Genomic DNA, 26426 nt, shown 5'->3' with positions numbered 1-26426 from the left:
GAGTCCCTCCTTCTGCCAGAGAGAAAGGCAAGATAGGGAGGCACCAGCTGAAACAGCAGCAGAGCCAGATCAACTGGTGCCTCCCTTCCTCAAGCTGTTCTCTCCCTTCTGAAACAAGGAGACAGACTGTTGACAAGAGCTCTCTCTTGGCAATAGCCCATCCTTCTCCCGGCTCTCCCTCCAACTTGGGAAAATGAAGGCCTGCCACATTCCCAGGCTCGAGGAGCAGGAGGAGACAGACCATTGCCAGAAACTTCTCTGGATGTGGACTGCCTTTCCCTTGGCATTCTTTTCCACCTGGGGAGATGGTGGCCTACCACTTTCCCAGTTGCAGAAGAGAAGGAGGAGGAGGAGAAAGCAATCAATTGCCCAAGATCTCTCCAGCAGCAGCCTGCCTGTCCCACATCCCCAGGCTGAGAAGAGGGCTGAAATACAAACACACGGCTGGTAAGAGCTCTCCGGAGCTCTTGTCAGACAAGTGTCTCCTCCTGTTTCTCCCCCGCTTCTCCTCAGAGGAGGAGAAACATGGAGTTGAAGAGAACTATTTCTCCAGTGCCCTGTTTCTCCCCCGCTTCTTCTCTGAGTCAGAGGAAGGCCCATCTTCCCAAGGCTCAGAGGAAAGGAATAACACAGTACTAGTAATAGCCATCTTTCTAGTGCCATGTTTCTTCCCCCACTTCTCCTTTGAGTCCAGAGAAGACGGTCCACCTTCCAAAGACCCAGGGGAGGAGAAACACTGTGCAGTTGAGAGCTCTCACCAGTGCCACATTTCTCCTCCTGCTTCACCTCTGAGTCCAGGGAAGTTGGCCTTCCCAAGGTTCAGAGGAGAAGGAGAAACATGGTGCTTGTGAGAGCTCTCTGGAGAGCACTCTATTCTAGCAGTGCTATGAACTGCACCTGTTTTTCGACATATTGTTCTAGTTTCTATTTAGGACAAGAGCTTGTCAGCATTAAGGAAAAGCAGTCAGCATCAGGAAAAGCAGTCAGCATTAAGAGATGCTTCTCTAGGAATGATTTTGTCTACAGCCAGTTTCCTATGAATGATTTTATGGACAGCTTGGCTTGTCCAATATTTCTGCTGTTGTGAATACAGTGCTAGGCTGGAAATATAAAAAATCTGGTAGTTGTTCTGCAAGGCTCTGGCTTGCTTTGTCAAACCAAGTAAATTTATTAATATCAATCTATAATGAGCTAGAGTGGGTGGTAATGTAAAAGGTATATACACTGAAGCTAATTAAGCATGCCGTTGTAAAACAGAATTCTCTCTTCCTGAGCATGTGTGTATATCTGACTATAAATGAGTTCTAGCTGTAGCTATCAAACTACAACAAATCAAAATTTTCCTACCCCATTTTCACAGACTTGATGTAGTATGATGTGGTATAAATGTTCTATATGTTATTTTCACTCTGTCAGGTACCATCCTAGAAACTTACTGCCCAAAGCTTAGATTTATTTAAAAAATTAAAAGTTTAGAAGTTGTTTTACAGAGAAACAACAATCACAATAATAGAGAAGTGCCCTACGAGGTGCTGAACTCTTGTGCACTGCATATCCTCCAGCTGTCCTGACTTAGCAGGGACATCCAGATTAACCTGCTATCCCACTTGCATAGCTATTTCAATTTCTCTCCTCCTCTTCTTTTCTCTTCAGCTTACTCTAATGGCTGCAAACAACATTCAAAGTGCAAAAGTAGTTTGCATTCAATTAATTTGGCTTGGAGGAAAAGCCCTTCCCAGTAGAGTCCCACAAGAGCAAACTGCTGCAGCTTCTTCAAGCTTGTGCTGGTACTTCTCATTAATAACACATGAATCCCATTTGACCACACTCTGACGTTGCTTGGCCACACACATCTTGGATTTCATCTGAGAAATGTTGGGTGTTAGGTCATTGGCCTTTAAACAAATATTGGACAGCTACCAGTACATGATAATTTAGAGGTGGGTTCCTCTATTGGCAGGAATTGAATCCAATTGTCCTTGGGCTTGCTTCCAACTCTATGATATTGCTGGTAAAGCAGTGTGTCAGTTGTGAACACCCCTTTCATTAGAAAAGCCAATTCATTATATTGGAATAAAATATTAGCATGTAAAACAAAAAATTCTTGATACTAAGACTTTAAATATTTGGGGGAAGGAGGGGGTTCTAACACATAAAGAGATTCAGTAAGTGGGGCTATGGGATGGGTCATTTTTGGCAGTGCTTACATTATCCTTGGTGGATTTAGGGACAGGGACTAAAATATTTTTAATTCTTCTGGCTTTCAGTGCTTTTTACTTGTAATATTAAAGTTGCAATGTCCTTTGATTATTTATCTTATTCTTCGGTTTTGTGTAAAATTGTTTCTATGGTTATATGTGTTTCACTTGTATCAATCAATCAATCATTTCATTGACTTGTATAGTAAATAAACTGTAGTGCAGAATACATATGCACCTCATCCACAGAAAGAGTAACTCATTTCAGGGAGGTATTAGGAACACAAATGATGCATCTCAAACTATGCAAAATATTCACAAATGTTGTCATATTTGTAACATTTGAAATCATATGGATACACAGAGGCTCTGACATCTTTCATTTATAGCAACGATTGCAGCTGGAGAAATTATCTAGTTGTTAGACCCATTCTCATTAATAAATTAATGGTTTAGCTTTCCATTGATTTCAATAGAAGAAAGCTTTCCATGGAAATTAATGTGACTTTGCTTAATATTGGGTAGTTCTAGCCTTTCTGTTGTAGTTCAGCATGTTGGTAGAGTTGCTACTCCTGGTAGCAGGGAGAAAAGGTCTGCTCAGGAATTGGAGGGAGAACACCAGCGAATGCGCATTAGGGAAATCATTATGGCCCCAAGTGATACTGACACGTTTCAAGGCTTCTCAGATTGCGAAATGGGGGATGGGGAAGAGAGCAGAGGTGTAAAGAGGGCTTCTCGCGGGCCGGAGTCCAAAGGGGAATTGCAAAGGAAGCGCATCCGGGAAATACTTAGTGCACCAACGGAGGATGAGGATTTCCTGGGGTTTGAAAGGAGTTCTGGGTCTGGGAGTGATATGGATGAGGAGGAATTAGATTGGACCCATGTTCAACAAATAAAGGACATTTGTACCCAACCCACCTCCAGTGAGGAATTTGAAGGGTTCACTGAGGATTGGCAACCAGGAACTTCTTGGCAGGATCTAAGTCTTAGCAGACACTGGCAGAGGTGGAGGGATGGTCACTCGGATTCAGCTGCAGGGTTGGGGGCAGCTGAAAGCGATGACGAAAGGGTGGGGAGCTCATCAAGCTCTGATGAGGAACTTTGAGATAAAAGTGGGCTCTGTTTGCATGATACTTTGCAGAAGGCAAAGTTATTGGACATAACTCTTTGTACTGCCAACTCTTGAATTTGGGTCCTGGGCTACAGCTTCGTGTGTTCCTGAGTTCCTGTTCTTCGGTGATTCCAGCGTTCCAGCGTTTGTTTACCTACAGCTTGACCACGGACCGGTTTGACTAACATTTTTGGCTTTCTGGACTTTAAACTCTTATATCTTTGGGACTGAAAAATTCCTCATTTTGGGACTTCGTTTTTCCAGCTTCTGTGACTGTGTTTTTGTGCTGTGCCAATTTTCAAGCGAATTGCTTAACTTTGAGTTTAATCCGGATTATAAGGCAGCGCTATAATTCGGGTTATATTTTTGTTACTAGTATCGCTTAGTTTTTGATGCCAAATTACTACTGAAACTCTTGTGCACTGAAGTTAAGTGCTTGAAAGACTATTTTTGTTTAATAAAGCTGTGTTTTTGAACTCTTATCTTATGTTTGGCTCTAATTAAGGCTTCTGGGTCCTGACACTTTCTTTGCACTTTTGCACTTTTTGAAAATCAAACATTTCTACCTTCAGTCTAAATTGAGCTTAAGATATACAGATATAAATTACAATTATATTGCAGATTAGTACTCCAGAAAATTAAATATTTCGTTCCTTGTGGTCACTTTAATAAATTCATCACTGAAAATAATGTTATGCCCTACGGTATATTACTAATCAGGACCTGCTAGTAAGTTTAAGGGTTTCCCCCACCTCTGTTCAGTATTTACATTGATTTCTCTAATTGGAACCAACTGATCTTTTTCCCTGTATATTGATTTTCTAAACCCTAGCAGTTAACAATGATTCTAATATATCCTAACACTTTAGACCTTAATCATAGAGTTAGGGGGTTTTTTTGCTTGTAGCTTTTGTTTGAGTTTTAATTAAGAAGACCTTCTGTCTCCAACCCTGAGCTGTGTTTTTAATTGCTCATATGTATATCATGTAGACTTCAAAAGAAGTAAAAGACATTTATAACAGAGAGCACAAAGGGGAGCTTTGAAATGTCTACAACCATACAAAGTGGCATAATTAAAAACCTATGGGTGCCCCTGTGTGTGTGCATGTGTATGTGTGTATATATAGTGGCCTGCTGCATGCACTCATGATTTCCTAAAGGGAATTTTCATACTGTTGGAGAAATAATCTCAGCACATCTTGAATGAACTGCAAAGAAAACGAATATGGTAATCTCTTCATCCTTCTCCACACAGTACACAGTAACGCCTTAGTATTCTCTTATCAGGGATGTTGTACTCTGACAGCTAACCTACATTTTTCTCTTTCTGAATTCTTAATACCACCATAATAGCAATTATCTGACTACTTTCCTTCCTCAGAAAACAAGAGGAGACAGCAGTTGTAGCTGCAATATAATTGAACAACATTCAGTGAATGGCCACCAACTCTGTTTCAGAAAAGTATCATAAATACAATATGTGCACCATGGTTCCTCAAGATTCTGTTCTCTGGCTACTGAAAAGGGAACCATCTATTTCTATCACATGCCGTCAGCATGAAATCTGATACAATTCAAGGAATACGCTCAGAGCTTTTTTTAATTTTGGGAATCTCTGACAGAACAGTCTTCTCTGTCAAGCGTTAAAAGCCTACAAACCAGCACACGCCTCCCTGTTTGCTATTTTTATATCACTGGAATTACAAAACATGCACATAATAAAAGCTGAAGAGCTGGTTTATTTAAAAGGGATATCTACTAATGTGAAGTCACTAAAAGTATATAGGGAACTAAGTAACTTGTGGCCAAGTCACAGTGCTATACAATGTAAATGCCTTTCTTCAGTGGGCAAGCTATGAACATCAGTCAATGTCTCTTCCAAAATAGAGCTTGCTATACAAAGAAAGTCAGCATGTGACATTTAAGCCACAATGCCTATAAATATAGATTATGTCCCAGTAGAAAAGCTTGTCCAGCAATGGAAGCCTGAACACTTCACCCACTGGATAGAGATCCAGAAACAATCTGTCTACTCTTTGGATTATACAAGACAGTTGAATAATCATAGCTCTTGGAAGTGCCAAAACTCCTCACACTATATATGTCTTCATTATTTGATCTTCAAAGACCCCAATGCCTTGAGAAACCGCTGCAGGCTACTTCAATGAAACAGCAGCATGAAGCTAGTGCTCTGCTAAGCAACAAATTTATACTTCCATCTGAGACAATAGATAAAAAACAAACTTGATTATAAGAAATGGTAGTATCTTGTCTGGCATGTGACTGGGAAAGATAATGTTGAAAAACAAGGGGGGGAATGGCTTACTCCAAATCACTTATCACAGGATATCTAAACTATTGAAATAGCTGTATCAATACCATGGAAGGAACAGAGAGTGTTAAGTAGTTTCCAGGCATAATTATTGATGGACAAACCTCCAAAAATTACTTTCTATCACTTAACACTGGCTGGGTTTTTAAAAGTTTATTAAGATTCATATAAGCTATTTGCCCACTTTTATGAAGAACTGACACTCATATAATATACTCCTTTCTTCTAATTTTAGTCTGGAACAGCAGAAAATGAACTCATTCAATCATCCACACAACAATCTTTCTTCTATTTAAACATGGCCATCCCGTCACTTCTCCATCTTTTCCTATGGGGGGGGGGGGTGCATCATCCTGTTAACTCATACTGAGCTTGTGGTCTACTAAGGCCCCTAGTTCTTTTTCACATGTAATTGCTGTTAAGGCATAGATCACATATTCAATATTTGTGCAACTGATTTTCCTGCCTAAGGACCTTATCATACCCCCCACCCCGATGCCGCCAACATTTTCCCCATCACACAGGGGAAGTGTCACCCAACTGTAGCAGGAGTGTGCTAACTCCATTGGACTTTTCCTGTGTTGACAAGGAAGAGTCCTAGGATGCTTCCACTCCACCGGAGTTTGAGGGACATTGTGTGATGGGCTACATTCCCATCCCTTCCTCAACTGGTGGCAAGCATCCTGGGACATTAAAATGGGCAACTGTGATGAAGTCTTAAATATAGTACATTTATCATGTAGCACTTTATAAAAAACAGGAATAGAAAGAATAATCAAAATATGTAGGGTTTTTTAAAAAAATTACAGGTTTCTAAAGTGTTAGGTAACCTTAACAAGGAGAATCCTAGGGCAGGAATCTTCACAATTTAGAACTTATTCTGTAAAAAAAATGTGTGTGGGTTTTTGCACAGGAATTTTTTTTTTCTATATAGAAAGTAACATTTTATCACAAGCAAAAATAAAATGTATTAGGATTTGCATCTTTAATCAAAAGCCTTTTCAAATCAAGGTTAGTTGCGTATATAAGATTTCTCTAGTCAGATTTAAGATAGCTGTTCTCTTTGTTGCTTCTTCCACTTTCTAGAAAATAAATCTATCAATAAAGCAAATAGACTTCATATTTCTAGGTAGTTTAACTTCCAACATTATCAAGCTGGTTGAAGTCTCTTGTTACTATTTTAGCTCTGTTTTTTAATGTTTGGTAATCCATAGTCACCTACGGATGTGAGAGCTGGACCATAGGGAAGGCTCAGCGAAGGAAGATAGATGCTTTTGAACTGTGGTGTTGGAGGTAAGCTCTGAGAGTGCCTTGGACTGCGAGAAGATCCAACCAGTCCATATTTCAGGAAATAAAGCCTGACTGCTCATTGGAGGGAATGATACTAGAGACAAAGTTGAAGTACTTTGGCCACATCATGAGGAGACAGAAAAGCTTGGAGAAGACAATGATGCTGGGGGAAATGGAAGAAAAAAGGAAGAGAGGTCGACCAAGGGCAAGATGGATGGCATCCTTGAAGTGACTGGCTTGACTCTGAAGGAGCTGGAGGAGGTGATGGCCAACAGGGAGCTCTGGCATGGGCTGGTCCATGAGGTCATGAAGAGTCGGAAATGACTGAATGAATGAACAACAACAATCTGATGTGGGAAAGAGTCACCAAAGACCTCTACTAGAAAACAACACAGAGATGACAATGTTGTCATGAAATTTTACCCAAACACTCTCAACCTGCCTTTCAAGCTCTACATCACTGATCTTCTAACAAGTGTAGATATACTTTATATATAATGTCATTTATACTTCCTAATTTGTTCAGTCTATTTCAGTGGTTCCTAATCTTTTTTTGACCAGGGACCACTTGATGAGGGACCATTTTGACCAGGGACCACTCTCCAACACTAATACCAAAAGGGTTACAAATCAGTTTTTGGTCAACTTTAGATTCAGTTTGGTTATTTGGAGTACTACTTCATAAAATTACATTGGAAAGACCACATCAGCTCTAGTTTCTGATGCAGAATATATACCATCCAGTTGCCACCATCTGCTCACCCACAGAAACCCACATTGAATAATCTTGAGCTGATGTGGTAGTAGTAATCTTTTGTGATGGATTACTACCACCACTATAAGAGGGTTTTGCGAGACCAGTCGTTCTTGTTACCACATGATTTCGAGGCAACATCATTGTAATGGTGAGGCTGCAGACCATATTTTTGGTGGTCCATGGACCACAGGCTGGGAACCACTGGTCTATTTGAATAGGTCATACTTCGAAACTACTACAATATAGTCATGAGTCTCATCCCACCAGTGATGCAAATTAAACAAAGTGTCTTTGCTATGTCAAGACTTCAACTTAATCTGGCAATAACAATTATTTCTCTTATCTAAACTGTGATAAATAGATGTGGTATCTAACTTTAGTCACAATTGCATCCATTTTAGAAATTATCCCCATAAAAGCAAAAACAAATGCATTCTCTTATGTAATTTGTACAATCACTAATAATTACTCACCCTGCCTTTTTTTTCCATAAATAAGGCTGGAATCACAAAGATGTTTGATATTGACATAAAGAAGCATACGTTTTTTTCCTCTCTATATTTTTGTGCACACAAACCAAACTGCTCCCCATTACTGACATGTCAGTCATGAAGGTGGAGAACACTTTTTCAAGAGAGAGTATGTGTTTCAGCTATCCTCAAGAACAGTCAGTGCCTTCCTTCTGATAATGTAAACAACTCTTCATTAACAGTCCGTGCAAAGACCAATTCTGCTCACAGAACCGCACCTTTCTTTCTTTCAACTGGGATTCTTTTCTCCAGTGACCAAACTTGTGTTTTTTTAGTGTATTACTTCACAGTCTTGCTTTATTCTGAACTATTTGTAGCTCTGTGAAGGGCGGGTGATCACATGAAATTAACTGGAAAAGAAACAATCTGAACATTTCCCTAAGGTTGCTTTTTAAAGAATCCTATTCAAAAGCCACAAAAACATAAAGGTAGCAAGTTCCTGCCACACACATTGGGAAGTGAGAAGTCTTCTACGGAAATGCAACAATATCACTTCCTTTTATGTTCAAGCTCTTTTTAGGAGACAATCAGGTATACTAGAAGAGGCAAATTATTCCTGTGATTAATGATCAAATCAGGATAACATGGCTTTATGCACACAATCCCATCTTGCAGCAATGGGTTGTGTCTGAAAAGATTTGATCCACAAAATAAAATTAATCTTTTCACTCAAAAATTCAACCCCAAATATAAAAACCCAGTCTCCTTGAAAATTCAGTTTGGGGCTAATTTTTAACTATATATAATTTGGTATCATAAATAAATTGAAGGCAGGTTTTGGTGCCAAAATTATTAATTTTGATATGAAGCTATGGCTAAGTCAAAGATTATTCCATGGAGAGGAGAAATAGTCAGTGCCACCACAGAATGAGAGCTGCCTCTGGCCATCATCACCAGCCCAGAAAACCTAAAAGAACCCTCAGCCCCCTTTAATCTCAGTGTTATTTGAGGGAAAGTACTATAGAGTTGCCACCACCACTGCCATTTTCCTGCCTAGACATCGAAAAAAGGCAGAGGAGGTATCACCACAGAAAAGAGAGGATGTCAATGCCTCCTTTGGGTTCTCCTGAGGTGGCTAAGGTCTTACCTTTCACCACTCTATAATTATTTCTTTTTTTCCAGGAAATTTAAGATACATTAGTTACAGTGGCCAATGGATAAGTTGACCAATGGGGGGTTTTGAGCTCATATTTTAACTAAAATTTCTAGCTTCATCCACAAGTCTATACAGTAATTTTCATATTAAAATTTGGTGTCTAAATTACGGTACCTTTAATTTCTCCAAGGAGTTCGCTTGTGTTTAATCTTTCCATTTTCTCCTTCCAGTCTTTAGAGAGTAACTTTTCCATGCAAGATGAATCTATGTTTTTTAAAAAGAAGATAAAACAAAAGCATTAATGAAGAGATCTATGAGTTGCAAAAGTACAAGGCAAAAGGTCTGATGTATTGCTGTGACTCTTGCACAATTTCAGTGTTATACTGGCTTAAATCTTTGTCTCTGGAAACTGCCTTGGGTTCCATTCTAGTATAATGACAGCATATAAATTAAATGAATGAATGAATACATCTATTTTATAGTTGCATTTAGAGCGGATGCATTGAAGCAATCAGATTTATACCAGCCTTGACTTACCATTCAGCAATTAGTTCTGTGAATCTACTCTAGTTGAGACTAGAAATTCTACTTAGGCCAATATCCACTGCTGCTTTGTTTATGCTATGAACAGAACTCAATACAACACAGGTATGATGCTCTAACTCAAACTAATTATTTGAATCAGAAACAAGTACCAGTACTAGATTTGACAGAGGCCATTCCACACTGGCACAAAATGCAGGATGAATAAAATGGCAGTTAAGGATCACATGTTGTCCCCACTGCCATACTCTGCCTCACTGACAGGGTAAAAACCACAGTGCCCAAACATACCAATGCAAATTTGGCATGTCTGGGCATCAGCACAGCCTCCCAAGACTCCCGGTAGATTGTTAGGAATTGTGGGAGTTGAAGTCCAAAACACCTGGAGGGTCAAAGTTTGTCCATGCCTGAGCTACAATATCAAAACATTTTGGTTTGGGGAAAATTCTTATCTAATACCAGTTTGGGCTCTCCAGTTGACTCAATGGCAACTAATACAGTCAATTTTCTGTATCAGATGAAGTGTCATGTCCAAGTATGGGTTCCCATGGTTCACATTCCCACTTAGACTTAGATAAATCCAGCTCTTCCTCTTTGATTGCACGTGTGCACTGCACACAAATCCAACTTGCTCCTCCAAGTTATGAGAACATTTTAAAAAGATTTTGGATATTGAACCTATTGTTAGCAAATTCTACAATCTAGAATTGTTAATAAAATTTTATAATGGAATTATAAACAACAGGCATAACCCTTGCTCAGCTTCCCAAATGTATGATGCTTGCAGTAAGCAATTTGTCATGTCATTGTGGACTCACACAAGTTGAGGTTATTCTGTTATCCGGGGAAAGATTTTCTTTGCATCCTGGGGAAGTGGAGCAGTGCACTTCTTCTCCATGCACTGTCAATGCAAAGGTCTATTTCCTCTTTTTAAAAGAAGTCCACAGGCAAAAAAAAAATCAATGCCTAAAACACATATTATTTTACTTTAAAGATGGTGGCAGATTCAAGTGTCTGCATCTCTAAGATATGTGTAATAGAGACAGACATAAACCGCAAATCTTTCAAAATAAGGGAAGCAAACAAAATCTGCCCCTTTCCTGACTTATTTCACAGTAGTCCATTCCTTTATAAAAACAATTTTCTCTTAAACCAGCTCACTTCAATTTTTTTCTAAGAGGAGGCAGGAAGAAAGACATTTCATTTCTCTTAGCATATACTATGTGCTCCTCTTCAGTTAAAGATATGAAAATGCTCAACAGAACATGGGAAGATTAGTTGTCTGGCAAAGGCATTATTTGGATGTAGCACTAAACTAAGAGCGAATCAAGTACAGCCCTCCAGATGTTACTGGACTACAATTCCCTACAGCTCTAACCAGCATTAGCTAATATAAGGGATGCTGTACACTGTAGTTCATCAACACCTTTGCCTTCCCCTTGAGTAGAATTACCATTACTGGAAAGAGCCACAAAAACAATTGCATACTCCTCCTCTGTATTTCTCCTCTGAGGAAGGCATGAAAGGGAGTTTGAAAGCTTGTCTTTCCATTTCAATTGACCACAGCTTGCTGTGACATCCATCATTCACCACCACCTTATGGCTAATTTGAATGATCATTTCTTGGAATAAGCCAGTTTCAAATTATAGTTGCAAGTAACCATTGGCCCCTTCTACACTGCCATATATTCCAGATTATCAAAACAGATAATCTACATTATCTGCTTTGAACTGGATTATATGAGTCTACACTGCCATGTAATCCAGTTCAAAGCAGATAATCTGGATTTCATATGGCAGTGTAGAAGAACCCATAGTTAGTCTTAAAAGCACTTTACAGTTCGGATGTCACACTTAACTACTGTTAGAATAAAACAGAAACAAAATCTAATTTCACTGTAATTTAACTCACTCTTATAATGATAATGTAGCATTAAATCCAAATATAGGTTGACAATGTGGTAAAACTCTTATTTGTAATCCTGTTTGGATTTTGCATGTTCCTTTTTATCACAAAAAGTTGTTGTTTTGTTGTTGTTATTTAAGAAAGTAGTGTTCACAACACCTAATGGGAATCTCTGGAAAAAGAATATAGTTTGTGGTCCCAACACTACTACCCTCCAAGTAATGTTTTAGTAGGAAAGCCAATTTACTAATTGCATCCATTCAAAGAGAAAGGGGGGGGGGGGGAGAAATTAAGGAATTCTAAGTTACTTGTTACACAATAAAGCCAATACTTTAATGTTAACAATTATAAGCCTTTATCACTTAATGGGGTTTTGGCCAGATAATAGAAGAATCACCAAATAACCACCAATTATCAATAGACTGTTATAATTTCTCAGTTTCTCTGGGGTCATCCATTTAAAAAGATGCCTTTCATGTGCCCTGCCAAATATCAAGTCTCCTTATCCCTAAAAAGATGAAGAACAATTGTTCTTCATACTTACTGAATACTTACTTATTGATACTTACTGAAAATTACAATGAAAATATTTTAACTAGGAAACTTATTCTCAATTTATGACTACAAGGCATGAAAATATAAAAAATAAAGAACCAATGAACAGTAAAATGCCACTGACAATCATATCACTTTTGATTTTATCAACTTTCAAAAATGCATGAAAAGAGTACCATTCTTTAATTAAATGGGCTGACAATGCAGAGAATGGAGAGGCAGAGAGGGAATCTACATCCTCAGTTTTCAGCTGATAATATTGAAGAAAAAATGGAAAATATCTGAAACCATTCTTATAGCATTGCAATGCCATTCAATATATGCTGTAGTGAATGAAATCCCAGTTTCAATCCAATGTTGTGTGCTGACTGGGGGAACTGCAGAAACCAGAGGAAATGGGAGCTAAGCTTTTTCCCTTTCCATCCCAGTGTCCTGGCATGAAAGGAGGGAGGGGACATCCCAAGAGGAGAAGAAAGGGAGTAGAAGACAAGCAGGTTCTGCCATGCTGATGTACAGTGTGGTGACAACATACACTTATTTTTCACAATATTTTTTTTATGTTCCAGGTGGACGTAATTTCTTCATGTTCATGTTCAGCAGCCACAGTCAACCAAAAATTGACTTACTCCCTCTAATTAGTGTCATTAAAAGGCTTACCAATATGAAGGAGTGCATTCTAAAAGTATTTGCTGACATCCTTGTGTGCATGCATGCATGTTTGTCAATACAATTCTGCCCTAATGTTTTCTTCAATAGCAAAAAGCACTTCCCCATTCAATGAAACAAACAAATGTGCGCGCGCACACACACATCCTGTTGTAGCTGTGGAATTGTTCTGGCACAAGGGTTTTTGTCAAAGAAAGCTCTTGTGGGGCTTGGTATCTACATGTTACTTACATTTGCATTATTAATAGCCCATACTTATTCTATAGATACATTTGCAACTGTAGTAACATTTCAGCATGGCAACAAGCACATGCTTTCTCTGTAATTGGAACCAATAGAATGGGTAGTGATTATAGATACCTTTGATTTTGTGCCATAGCCCTATGAACCACATTTTGCATCAGCTTAAGATAACAAACCCATCAGTGCCAGTACACTAGGAAGGTTTTAAAAACAACAATAAGAACAACACTAATGAGGTCACAGCCTCCAACATCTCCCTCAAAGATGAAGGAAATCCCACAGTGCTCATGTCTAGATTCATTCCTCATTACTTCTTTACAGGCTCAATTAATCTAAAGGCTATCACTTTCATGGAAACAATTGTACTAACATTAGATTATTAACTAATTGGTGAAAAAGCATGTGATTTAACCAGCTGGCAAATCCTACCCACAGAAGGGCTTTTAATGGTAACTAAAACAAGCACTAGCAGTACAAAAATTGCTTAGAGGAGGAAATCAGATCACTGCTTGTCAGATTTTAATTCATAGATTGATCTGTAGCATAGGCACATGCATTATAACAAACTCGTGACTGAAAATGTTGCTTTAGGAACAATGCCTTTAAAATAGATAAGGTGGACTCCAGATTTAACACACAGGCACACAAGATGAAAAGGATGTCTCTGTGATGAAAACAATTAACATTTCTCCACTGAGTAATCAATCAGCTTTGGTATGGAAAGAATCCTGGACTACGGATGAAGAACAAGTGTGCTAACTATCACAGTCAAAGGCTTAAGTTCTTTTGACTAAATGAAAGTCATCTTGATCCTATCAAGGGCAGGCCCTCCCTCCCTTCCGCTTCTCTTTCTTACCCATCCCAATCCACATCTCATGACCAACAAGTGAGAGAGCCCAGTGCTACCTTTTTGAAATACTATGTGACCTTCATGTGGCCTGCATCCATCTACATATACTTCCCCCCCTCTAAATGCCCTCTCTACCCCCTTATTTTTAATTTACTGAAGTAGCCCTCACATTTCTTTCTTTGACATACAGATGTGAAGAATTCATTCATGCTCTGTATGTGTGTGTGTGTGTGTGTGTGTGTGTGTTTTGTTTTTTATGGTAAAAGTCAGACATAAAAGAAAGCCTAAATGTGTGCGTGCTGTAGCAAAACTTCAAAGCCCTGACTGTCAGACATTATTATTTCAAATCAGTGCTGACTTTTTGAGACTCAATAAAACACTATAGTGCACAGTGGCATATTTATAACATCCATATCAATGGTAAATGTGATCAACTGTCTCATTCTTGCTGCTTTGAGAGCCTCACTTTCTCTCTCTCTCTTCTTTATAATAAGCATCTTTCAAAACATGTTGTAACAATACTGTAAGCTGATAATTACTGCTGATATGAGCTCCACAACATGACTTGTTTGCATACAATCCTTTCCATATTCAGGCTTTACACAGTGACAGAAGACAAAAGCACATTGATTTATTAATAATGATTGCAAATGTATTGTAGGCCTATAAACAATAAATAAATATATGTAACTAGGTATTTCAGTCAAATCTGATCCCTTCCTCCCCCCTCTATTTTTGTCTTGGCACACATAAAATTGTATTAAAATATAAGGAAAACAGGCCTGAAAAAGCAATAAAGAGGTGGCATTGTAACAAAGAACATGTTCATAATATACCTTCCCAAAACATGAAACAATCCTTAACAGTTTGACATCTGTAGTATGAAAACAATCAATCACTACACATACACACACACACACACACACAGAGCCAGTTAAAACTTGTATTTTAAAGAACTGTCAGAAAGCAACAAAATGTGACTGTATGCAGAGTTTTTAGTTTGTTTGGTTGTTGTTTTTTTAAAAAAACCAGCCACACAAAGCTCATTGCAGTTTTTATCCTTCCTAGGTGACCCTACTTGAAGATGAGATTTCACACTAAACTAACTACATATTTGGTAAATATTTTATGTGAACATAACTGGGAAATACTGGTTTTCATTACAAGAGGGATCAATCAGACAAATAGGGTAATATCATTTCCTTAATGTTTTTGACTTTCCCTTTTTTTTATGGAACTTCAGCTTTCTAAATACCTTGAAGGCACCAGTTCCTATCTGATCTGAGGCTAAGCTAGATCAGGCCTGGTTAGTACGTGGAAGGAAATCACCAAGGAATACCAGACGGTATATTTCAGAGCAAGGCAATGACAAACTACCTCTGTGTATTACCTGCCTGTAAAATTCAAGGGGTTGCCATAATTTGACAGACAACTTGAAGGTACATACGTACACCTTGTAACTTGACCTCCACAAAGGAAAACAACTATTGATTACAAAAATCAAGTTTGGTCGCATATGCCTTTCATAATCAAGCCAAGGCCACTTCCAAAGATTTTAAAAACATACTATAGTTTTGAAAATTATTCATACAATTTTTAAAACATTTGAATTGTTATATTCAGAGCGAGGGTAGACCTTGCATCCCCAACACTGCCATCCCAACAGATGATAAGCCTGTTTTGGGTTGCGACTCTACAATTTGGATAGCTCCTGTGAAATTTGAACAAAAACCCAAAGCAAATCCAGTACCCTTTCGACACACAAGCCACCAGTTGCCACTACAGTGGCAATTTCTCCTTGCAATCATGGGTAGCAAAATAATACCAGTAATATTTCTTTCTATACACTGAGCAAGTAGCATAGTTCAGGTTTACATGGCACAGGTTTTCCTGGGATACAGATCTACATGGTACAACTACATTCTGAACTAGGCACTAAATCTGCTCAGTGCCTTCCAACTACAAGAAGCCTGAACTGGCCAGTAAAGGATATAAGTTATTACATACAAAAACATATGTATATTCATTCATTTCCCCTCTTAGGAAAAAAAGCATTTCTCCACAATTTGAAAAAATTAGAACGGTTCATACCTCTTGAGGGCTTTCCTAAACTTTTATTTAAAACTCTCAAAATAATAAGTATTAAAACCTTGTTCATTTTACTGTGAACTTCACACATATTCCCAAATGATCAAAAGCTCTGTCTAGAAACTTTGGACTTTCAAAATGCAAACACTGGGATATAAATACTAGTTGTTGCCAGGCTTGTTATCTATGCTGAGCTTGACTGGGAAAGGGGCTTGCAGTCTCTACCAAGCCAGCCTGAAATGGTTTGCTTCAAAAAAAAAAAAAAACAACACACACGCACACTGAATCCCTCATGAAAACTTCAATGCACATAGATAAAATACCACACACTGATGTGCCCTCCCCCATTTTTGTTTCCATCGCTTAACAGAGAGACTAAGATGCAACCCTGGCCTTTATTTCTTTAATTTATTTATTAAGAAACAAAACCTTTCACCTTTCAGATGTTTTTGTTCTCCTAAAATAGCTCTTACAATGCCATATTCCTCTTTATTTTTAGCAGAGAAAGAAGAGAAAGCATGCTTTTCCCATACAGCAAGGCACAGATATAAACATCAACACAGATGCTCTGTGAGAGAGAGCTGGGCTTCTCAAGCACTTGATCATTAAGGAATGCACCAACTGTTTTAGATAATCTTGTGCCAGCTCAAATTCTGCTCCACACTCCCCTCTGGGAGTGGTCAATCTTGTCCTGCTCCTAATTTTTCATTTTCCCCACTCCTCCAGGTTTTCCCTCTCCCTTCTTGACTTCCAGAACAAATATGGGGTGGGAAGAAAGAAAGAAAGAAAGAAAGAAAGAAAGAAAGAAAGAAAGAAAGGGAGAAAGAAAGAAAGAAAGAAAGAAAGAAAGAAAGAACCACTTTCCCAAACAGAGAAAAACTTTCAGACAATTAACCCTCCCTTCTTCTTTCAGATAAATTACTAAGTATCAAATGCAATCTGTTTCCTTTGTTTACTCAATATGAACAATTTGTAAATGACTCAAGAATAAAATTCAAAAAATGTCGTTTTAAATTAGAACCATTATAAACATGCTAATGACTGCTCAACTAAAACATGCAGGATCACTGTAGATAAATATATTTAGTTCCTGAGAAAATACAGTTGTGTTGCCACAGAACTATTTGGGCATTCAACTGTACAGGAATTTATTCCCTGAAAGTGTCAATTCCAGATAAAAACCATTTGGTATGTCAAAGGGATCTTTCCAAAATGTCAGCACAACAGCTTAGATACAGCATCTTGGCACATTCACTAGACAAAAAGTATATTTTCAGAAACACATGTATGTTTTGTTCTTCACTTTCATCTTCCATTATGAAATAAAATTGTGAATTTCATTGCATTTTTTCACTAAAATGCATTATCCTGAACTATTTGAATTAAAGTGACACAGCTGACTGCACATAACCATAATTTTCTTAACAAGCACACACACTTCTTACTTAATTCTCACAGTGACATGAAAGTCTGGTGAGAGGTGGTATCAGAATCCACACAACAGCAATCACTGATACTTAAATAACAAGGAGATACAATTTTCAAGCAGTTCTTAAGAAGATGAATACCTGAATTGACACTTTAAGTACAATGAATCTAATTGCTTTCCCCATCACAGTTCTTATTACTTAAAGCATACCAATGAAAAGGATTATACCAGCTCATACCGAAGAAGAAAATATGCTACAGTTCATGTTAAGGAAAAACCCATACACTCACATTATAGTAGGTACTAATGCCCATGACAATATCCAAATGTGTTGTATATCCATGAAGGGCAAAACAATCTCAGTCATGTCCTTTGCCTGGCAGAACTATGTAAATTAACCACACTAGAAATTACTGCTTTTTGCCTTTCTATGAACCAAGAGTACACACTTTAAAAATCACACAGGTGAAAAAGACTGCTGCAGCAAGAAATATTTCCTAATGTGCAGTTTTAATACAGTGGTTCTCAACCTGTGGGTCCCCAGGTGTTTTGGCCTACAACTCCCAGATATCCCAGTCAGTTTACTAGCTGTTGGGATTTCTGGGAGTTGAAGTCCAAAGCATCTGGGGACTCACAGGTTGAGAATTACTGATTTAATCAAACCCAAGAATATGCTGGATTCTTCCCTAGTTCTAAAAACTCACTCCATTGGTCTAAATCTCTTCTGTCTTTTTGTTCCTTACTGTTTCTAGGTAAGTATCATATAACAATATTATTTAATCATGACACCTGAACACTGTGCACTGACATTCATAAGAGTGGCATTCTGGGCAAACCACAATATCTCTGGTCTTGAAATGTTGAACAGGGAGGAGCTGCAGAGTCTTCTACAAATCTCCCCTTGATCACAAGTAGAAACCTCCATCTGGCCAGAAAAAAAATGCTTTATCAGAATTCTTTTAGCAAAAGTTCAATGGGGTATGTGTAAAATTACACTGCAGGTGTCCTCAAGCATCACAATTGGTTTAGGAATTAGAGAGCTGGGCTGGGGCCCACAAGGGTATTCTGGACAGGACATCTCATATACATGTCATAAGAGTCACATAACACCCTAATTGGACTAAACAGTTGATTAAATCCACACTGAAATAAATTAATGGATCATTTAAGTTCCATTGTTTTCAGCAGATTGCACTTGTGCATCTTCAAGTGATTTCTGACCTATGGGGAGCCAAACATGAGCCTTTCGCTGGGTGTTTTGGGGCTGTGACTGTGTGACTTGTCTAAGGCCACACAGTGGGTTTTAATGGTCAAGCAAGGAATCAAATCCTGGTTTCCAGAGTCCTAGTCCACAATTCAAACCACTACACCACATTGGCTCATTTTTAGTATAGGTGTCCACATAATGCATATACATCTTAACAGTTGCAGGTTTAGATCTAGCTTTTATCTGTTTTAAAATAATGGCTTTCATGGCCAGAATCACTGGGTTGTTATAAGGTTTTTGGGCTATATGGCCATGTTCTAGAGCATTCTCTCCTGACGTTTCACCTGCAGGCATCCTCGGAGGTTGTGAAATGTCAGGAGAGAATGCTCCTAGAACAAGGCCATATAGCCCGAAAAACCTACAAAAACCCTGGTTTTAATACATTTTATTGTATATAGATTCAGTGGTTTTGTTGGGCAGAAGAGTAATTAACATTATAAATCAATCAATCACAATTCTAATATCTGCTGGGTCCTTCATGTGCCTTCTGACTGAGCAACTTTCAAGTATACAATTGATTTGCAACCTTACCTTATATCAAGGAAGAGATACAAGGCTCCTATACATCTTGGACCTGGCTGCCTAAAAATAAAACCTGAAAGATGGATGGTGCTGATGAATCCAAGTAAACCAGGTAACATTTGGATTAGATTATGGACCAAAATCCTGGTCAGTAGTTGCTCAATGTAAATTTATGTCTACCTAGATGTGCCAGAGTTACACTACAATGATGCATGTAAGAGCCTGAAATGCACTGTACTTATTTAACACACTGCCTTGTAGTTATTACCCAAGCACCAAGTGAAATGGTAGAATGTAGAAGCTTACTAGAAAGTGAAATAACTTGTACAATTGTTACACTATCGCAGCAGTTGCTTGAACAATCCTGAACAAAATACTATTTGTGTGAAACAACTCAGAAAGCATGCCCACTTGTATAACAGCAGTAGGTCAGGATTTTGGTGAAAGTATCCACAATGAGCTGCCCTGAGAGATACTGATGAAAGACAATTTAAAAACCAAGAAACACATTCCATAAATTTAAAAATTCACAATCGGATAACAAGAAATATAATCATTATATTAGCTCTTGTGTGAAATCAACACCCATCTGTCACAAATAATAACTTAAGTGTATAAAAACACTTAGACTGTGTGAAAGAATGTCTAAAGTGGAAAACCTGCCAAGGGTTTTCTTTTGTGCATCAAAATATACAAAGGGTATCATAATAAGCTCTTGATTTAAAATTACTTCAAATGACGATAAGAAAGAATGAAAACAATAGTACAATCTCATCTTTGTTTATGCTTTCCCAAGGTCTGCTCAACACACAAATGGTGTTCTTAACAGGACAAAATTATACCTTCAGCTCTTCCAAACAGCAGACATATTTTCAAGTGCCAAAGCATTACTACAACACTGCAGAAAAACCTGTTAGTGGTTAAAGGAACTGCCATTGACTTTGAGATACAACATACAGAACCTCCTAAGGTGGTCAGGGAGAAAATATGCCATTTAATATGATGCCTTATGCTAAAAGACACAATGAAATATGTTGTATAAATACATTTAAAGATCAAGAGTTAGTCCAGAATTAGACTACACAATTATTTAGTGTAGTCGTTTTCTTTAAATTACTCCTGTGTGCTATTCACTGCACTGACAGTCATTTCCAGTCCTCTTAAATGGGGTTATGTTTTGGGTTTTTTTTTTGGTTTTTTTTTTTTTTTGGTTTTTTCCTAGGGCTCTTCATAGAATTGTATGAGGAAAACGTGTAAGGGAAGGAAGAGCTCTTCCCTCAGAAGCTCCAGTCAATATTATGCAGATGGCAAGCTCCTCAGCCAGAGTTACTCAGGGATTTTCTTCATATGATCAGAAACACATGTGGCCAAGTAACATCAAAGGTTGGTCATGATGGCAGAAGTTCTCAATGAGAAAGAACACACAGGGTAGGACTGGCTGCAGCATTTTGCCTTTGCATGAACCTACTGGAAAGCACAAGATCCTAACTTTCCTGTCTTCTCTCCGATACTAACTTGAATACAAATGACTTCAGATTGTTTGTATGTCACGGCCAGAACAGTGAAGTTGGAGCATATAGCCTTTGTGTATATATTTGCCTCAGTGCTGCCAAAGTCCTCATGGCCAGTTACTGAACTGGCTTGAGGCTAACAGTGTCTGCACTGCTTGGCACTAAGCCAGCCCAATGGCTGGATGTGTTCACATGCCCCAGTGATGTGGGAAGCACTTTGGCACCACAGTTACTTCTTCCTGTCAATCTGGCTTTAGCAGCAACCATCAGGGCACAAAAAATGGTGGTCAGTGCTTAGCACCTGTAGCTGAAGCAATGAAGTGACATGAGAGAAAGGGGGGGGGGGTAAAGGAGGAATCGTTGTTTGATGTACAATGGATTACATCCAATTGTACATCTGCCAACACTGCCATCTCTGGCTGGAGGTGTAAATAACAGCAATACTATCCACTGCCATCGAACTCATAGGAACATTCGACATCTGCCAACACTGCCATCTCTGGCTGGAGGTGTAAATAACAGCAATACTATTCATTGCCATCGAACTCATAGGAACATTCGACATCTGCCAACACTGCCATCTCTGGCGGGAGGTGTAAAGAACAGCAATTTATCCATTCTGCTGCAGGAAATGGTGCTACGCTTTTCAGCCATTGCCCACGTTATAAAGACCATCTCCCACTAACTGTACCATCTCTTCTCCTGGACAGTCGAGAAGATACGGGGTCCGGGCTGAGGGTGCCGGTTTGCTCGTTCACGGGCTCTGCAGCTGGGTCCTTTGTTTTGAATCGACTGCCCTAGTTGAGTGACTTTAGGAATCGACGAGGGCACTGATCTGTTAAAGCACTTTAACCCAGCACTTTAAGTCTGTTGGACCTATCAGTACTGTGTCTTAGATAATATCAAGTATTACTGTTAAGCACTTTAACCCAGCACTTTAATTTTGTTGGCCGTATCAGTTCTGTGTCTTAGATAATATCAAACATTGCACTGCTAGCCTGCACTTTAATCCGTCTGGTTTTGCCTGGTCCCAAACCATCATTACTGCTGCTAGACTGATTGCACTACAGCACTCTAGACAAACGTTGTGATTTACCTGGCCTTAAGTCCTTGCTGTGATTTATCATCTGTTTCGCGACAGCGCCCTCTCTGGCTGGAAGTGCAATAACACCTACCTTTTGGAGCCACTGCCCACAATATATAAGACCAACTCCCTCTGACTTCCATCAGATTCTCTGGACGGCCAAGAAGAACTAGGGACCTGGCCAAGGGGTGCCGGCTTGCTGTCCACGGGCCCTAGAAGCGGGGTCCTTGTTTTGATTGGCCCACTCTAGTTGAATGACATTGGGACATCTATGTGGGCACAGACCTTGAGCTACTGAATTATTAAGCACTTTAGTCCAGCACTGAGACCAAATGGGTCACTAGAATCTGAGCCATAGAAAGTCATTCAGTTCTGTAATCTAGCACTTTAATCCTGCACTTTAGTCTGCCTGGGTTGCCATAAGCTATTAACTGGTTCAGAGCCAACAAGCTGCTGTGAGGTGTGGTATTATAGCACTGTAGCGCTTTACTACAGCACTGTGAATTTCAAAATCGCCTGATGTCATCGCGGTTGTCATTTTTGGTAACGCTGATAGTCCTCTCTGTTAATACTACTCAAATGCACTTTACTGGAAGCAAGGATGGGGCGGACCCTAGGGGTTTAGAATTTTATAACCACAACAATGTCTGTTATGATTATTATGCATTAACATCTGATACTGCAAGTGAGGAAGTGAGAGGGAACTCCCCTGGGACAGATGGTTCTATGGGTGTGGGGGCTGCTATAGAGGTGGTGACAGGTAGAGGAAGATACGGGAAAGGGAGAACAAACTACTCAATCCGATCCAAAATTTTCAGCAATAATTTGGCAAACCTAAAATGCTCTAAGAATGTAAGACAAAAACAAATCCGGCCCAAAATTCACAATAGAACATTGGCAATCCCAAAGATTACCCATATTACAACTTCACAATCAATTCGGCCTGAAAATAATAGGAATATATTGGCGATTCCAAAAAAAAATCCTCCCGACAAGATACAACTGAGATGTCAGGATGGTGGTCCTTCTGGGCTAAGGGTGGTGCTGTTCAATGCCAGGTCGGTAAATGGGAAGTCCTCCATTATTCGAGATCTAATTCAGGAGGAACAGGCCGACCTGGCATGTATAACGGAGACCTGGCTGGATGAGGGGGGAGGTGTGAACCTCTCCCAGCTTTGCCCGCCAGGTTACTCTGTCCAGCACTAGCCAAGGCCCGGAGGGCGGGGAGGAGGAGTGGCAGTGGTCTATAAGGTTTGTATTCCCCTAATCAGGTGCCCCATCCCACAATCATCTACACTTGAGTGTGCCGGCTTCAGGTTAGGTGACCGGGACAGGATAGGGATTCTGTTAGTGTACCGACCACCCCGCTGCACGACAGTCTCCCTTCCTGAGCTAGCAGGAGTGGTCTCGGACATGGCGTTGAGCTCCCAGCGGCTTATAGTCCTGGGGGATTTCAATGTTCATGCCGAGACTGCTCTGTCAGGTGCAGCTCAGGACTTTATGGCCACCATGACAACCATGGGCCTGTCCCAACTAGTATCTGGTCCCACCCATATCGCTGGGCACACACTGGATTTGGTCTTTTCGCAGGGATGGGGTGATAGTATCAGGGTGGAGGAGCTAACCATCGCTCCTTTGTCATGGACCGATCACCACCTGATTAGGTTTAGACTGACTGCTCCTCCCAACCTCCGCAGGGGTGGTGGACCCATTAGAATGGTCCGCCCCAGGAGACTTATGGATCCTAGTGGTTTCCTGACGGCTCTTGGGGAATTTCCCACCTCCCTGGCTGGCGACCCTGTCGATGCCTTGGTCTCTCACTGGAACACCGAGATGACTAGGGCAATCGACACAATCGCTCCAGAACGCCCCCTCTCGAGTAACCAAGCTAACCCGGCTTCTTGGTTTACTGAGGAGCTGGCAGCAATGAAGCGAAAGAAGAGGTGGCTAGAGCGCGTGTGGCGCAGTAACCCGACTAAATCAACCCAAACACATCTGAATACCTTCTTAAGGTCCTACGGTGTGGCAATAGAGGCAGCACAAAAAACATCTTTCGCTGCTAATATTGCATCTGCGAAGAATCGTCCAGCTGAGCTCTTTCGAGTTGTCAGGGGTCTGTTAAATCCGCCGAAAAGCGAGATCCCCGACAGCTCTGGAGCTCGCTGTGAAGCGTTTGCTCGATTTTTTGCAGATAAAATTGGGCGGATTCGGTCGGGTTTTGACACCACTTTACCTGCAGTCTCTGAGAATGTAACGAGAGCATCTGCTTGTCAAGTTTTGTTGGATTCTTTTCAATTAGTTCAGCTTGAGGATGTGGACAGGATCCTTGGAGAGGTGCGGCCTACCACATGCATCCTAGACCCCTGTCCATCCTGGCTTATAAAAGAAGCCAGAGGGGGTTTGGCGGAGTGGGTGAAGGTGGTGGTTAATGCCTCCTTACAGGAGGGCAAGATTCCAGCGAGCCTAAAACAGGCTATTATCAAACCGCTGTTGAAAAAACCATCACTGGACCCCACTCAATTAGACAACTATCGGCCAGTTTCCAATCTCCCCTATTTGGGCAAAGTCCTGGAACGTGTGGTGGCAGCTCAACTCCAGGGATTTCTGGTAGACACTGATTATCTTGATCCGGCACAGTCTGGCTTTAGACCGGGACATGGAACGGAAACAGCCTTGGTCGCCTTGGTAGATGATCTGCGCAGGGAACTGGACAGGGGGAGTGTGTCCCTGTTAGTTCTCCTGGACCTCTCAGCGGCCTTCGATACCGTCGATCACGGTATCCTTCTGGGACGACTCACAGAAATGGGACTTGGGGGTACTGCTTTGCAGTGGCTCCGGTCATTTCTTGAGGGACGGTCCCAGAAGGTGTTACTGGGTGACACCTGTTCGGCTCCACAACCATTGTCGTGTGGAGTCCCTCAGGGATCTATTCTGTCCCCAATGTTGTTTAACATCTACATGAAGCCGCTGGGGGAGATCATTCGGAGTTTCGGACTGCGGTGTTATCTCTATGCAGATGATGTCCAGATCTGTCACTCCTTTCCACCTGTCACCAAGGAGGCTGTCCAGACCTTGAATCGGTGTCTAGCTGCTGTGTCGGACTGGATGAGAGCTAACAAATTGAAATTGAATCCAGACAAGACAGAGGTCCTACTGGTCAGTCGGAAGGCCGAACAGGGTATAGGGTTACAGCCTGTGCTGGATGGGGTTACACTCCCCCTGAAGACGCAGGTTCGCAGCTTGGGAGTGATCCTGGACTCGCCGCTGAGCCTGGAACCCCAGGTCTCGGCGGTGGCCGGGAGAGCTTTTGCGCAATTAAAACTTGTGCACCAGTTGCGCCCGTACCTTGGGAAGTCTGATCTGGCCACGGTGGTCCACGCTCTTGTTACATCCCGGATAGACTACTGCAACGCGCTCTACGTGGGGTTGCCCTTGAAGACTGTTCGGAAACTCCAACTAGTCCAGCGTGCGGCAGCCAGATTGCTCACCGGAGCGACATACAGGGAGCATACCACCCCCCTGTTGTGCCAGCTCCACTGGCTGCCGGTTCAATTCCGAGCACAATTCAAGGTGCTGGTCTTAACCTACAAAACCCTATACGGTTCTGGTCCAGTGTATCTGTCCGAACGTATCTCCCTCTACGTCCCACCTCGGAGTTTGAGATCATCTGGGGAGGCCCTGCTCTCGACCCCACCACTCTCACAAGTGAGGCTGGTGGGGACGAGAAGCAGAGCCTTCTCAGTGGTGGCCCCCCACCTGTGGAATTCACTCCCGGGGGAAATCAGAACAGCACCAACCCTCCTCTCCTTCAGGAGGAGGGTGAAGACATGGCTGTGGAACCAGGCCTTTGGGCAACCAGGCAATTAGACAATGACAACCAAATAAGACAATCAGATGTGTAAGATCGGCAGAATTGTCGAAATGGAACCAAAACAGATCTTTGAGTTAATTGTACACTGATGGGTAGGAGGAAGATCCAGGTTTGTATTGTTTTTACTGATTTTATCATTTTACTGATTTTATTGGATAATGTTGAATTGTGGGAATTTGTACTGTTATATTTTTTGTGATGATTGTTTGTGTAGCAGGCGTCTAAGTGCGCCTTGCAGCTGTAAGCCGCCCTGGGTCCCCTTCGGGGTGAGAAGGGCGGGGTACAAGAACCCCAAATAAATAATAAATAAATAAAAATTGTGTCCATCTGCCTTCAGATGAACATCTGCCAGAGAAAAATATTCCCCCTTCAGCATCTTGCATACTTCAGAAATATGCTCCAGAGGCTTGGGAGAATCAGAATATTTGTGGAAGATGTGTGTGTGCCTTCAAGTTGCAAGAAGATCGCTCAGACAGACTACAAGCAGAGGCGTAACACTGTTGCTCAGATGATTCATTGGAACTTGTGACACAAATACCATCTGCCTGCGACAAAGAACTGGTGGGATCACAAACTT

General features: G+C 40.6%; 1 protein-coding gene across 14 annotated transcripts in view; it reads right to left on the bottom strand.

Moving 5' to 3' along the window:
- Nucleotides 1–26426, bottom strand: part of SOX6 (SRY-box transcription factor 6) — a 521576-nt gene that overhangs the window by 218224 nt on the left and 276926 nt on the right. For all 14 annotated transcript variants that reach the window (XM_060767625.2, XM_060767634.2, XM_067462638.1 and 11 more), the window contains one exon: nucleotides 9489–9578. In XM_060767625.2, coding sequence (XP_060623608.2) covers nucleotides 9489–9578 — 90 coding nt within the window. The remainder of the gene's footprint in view (nucleotides 1–9488; nucleotides 9579–26426) is intronic.

This window comes from Anolis sagrei, chromosome 1 (genome assembly GCF_037176765.1).
Source record: "Anolis sagrei isolate rAnoSag1 chromosome 1, rAnoSag1.mat, whole genome shotgun sequence".
Classification (NCBI taxonomy): Eukaryota; Metazoa; Chordata; class Lepidosauria; order Squamata; family Dactyloidae; genus Anolis; species Anolis sagrei.
The sequence above is the reverse complement of the archived record's forward strand: the minus strand, read 5'-3'. Positions and strand labels throughout refer to the sequence as shown.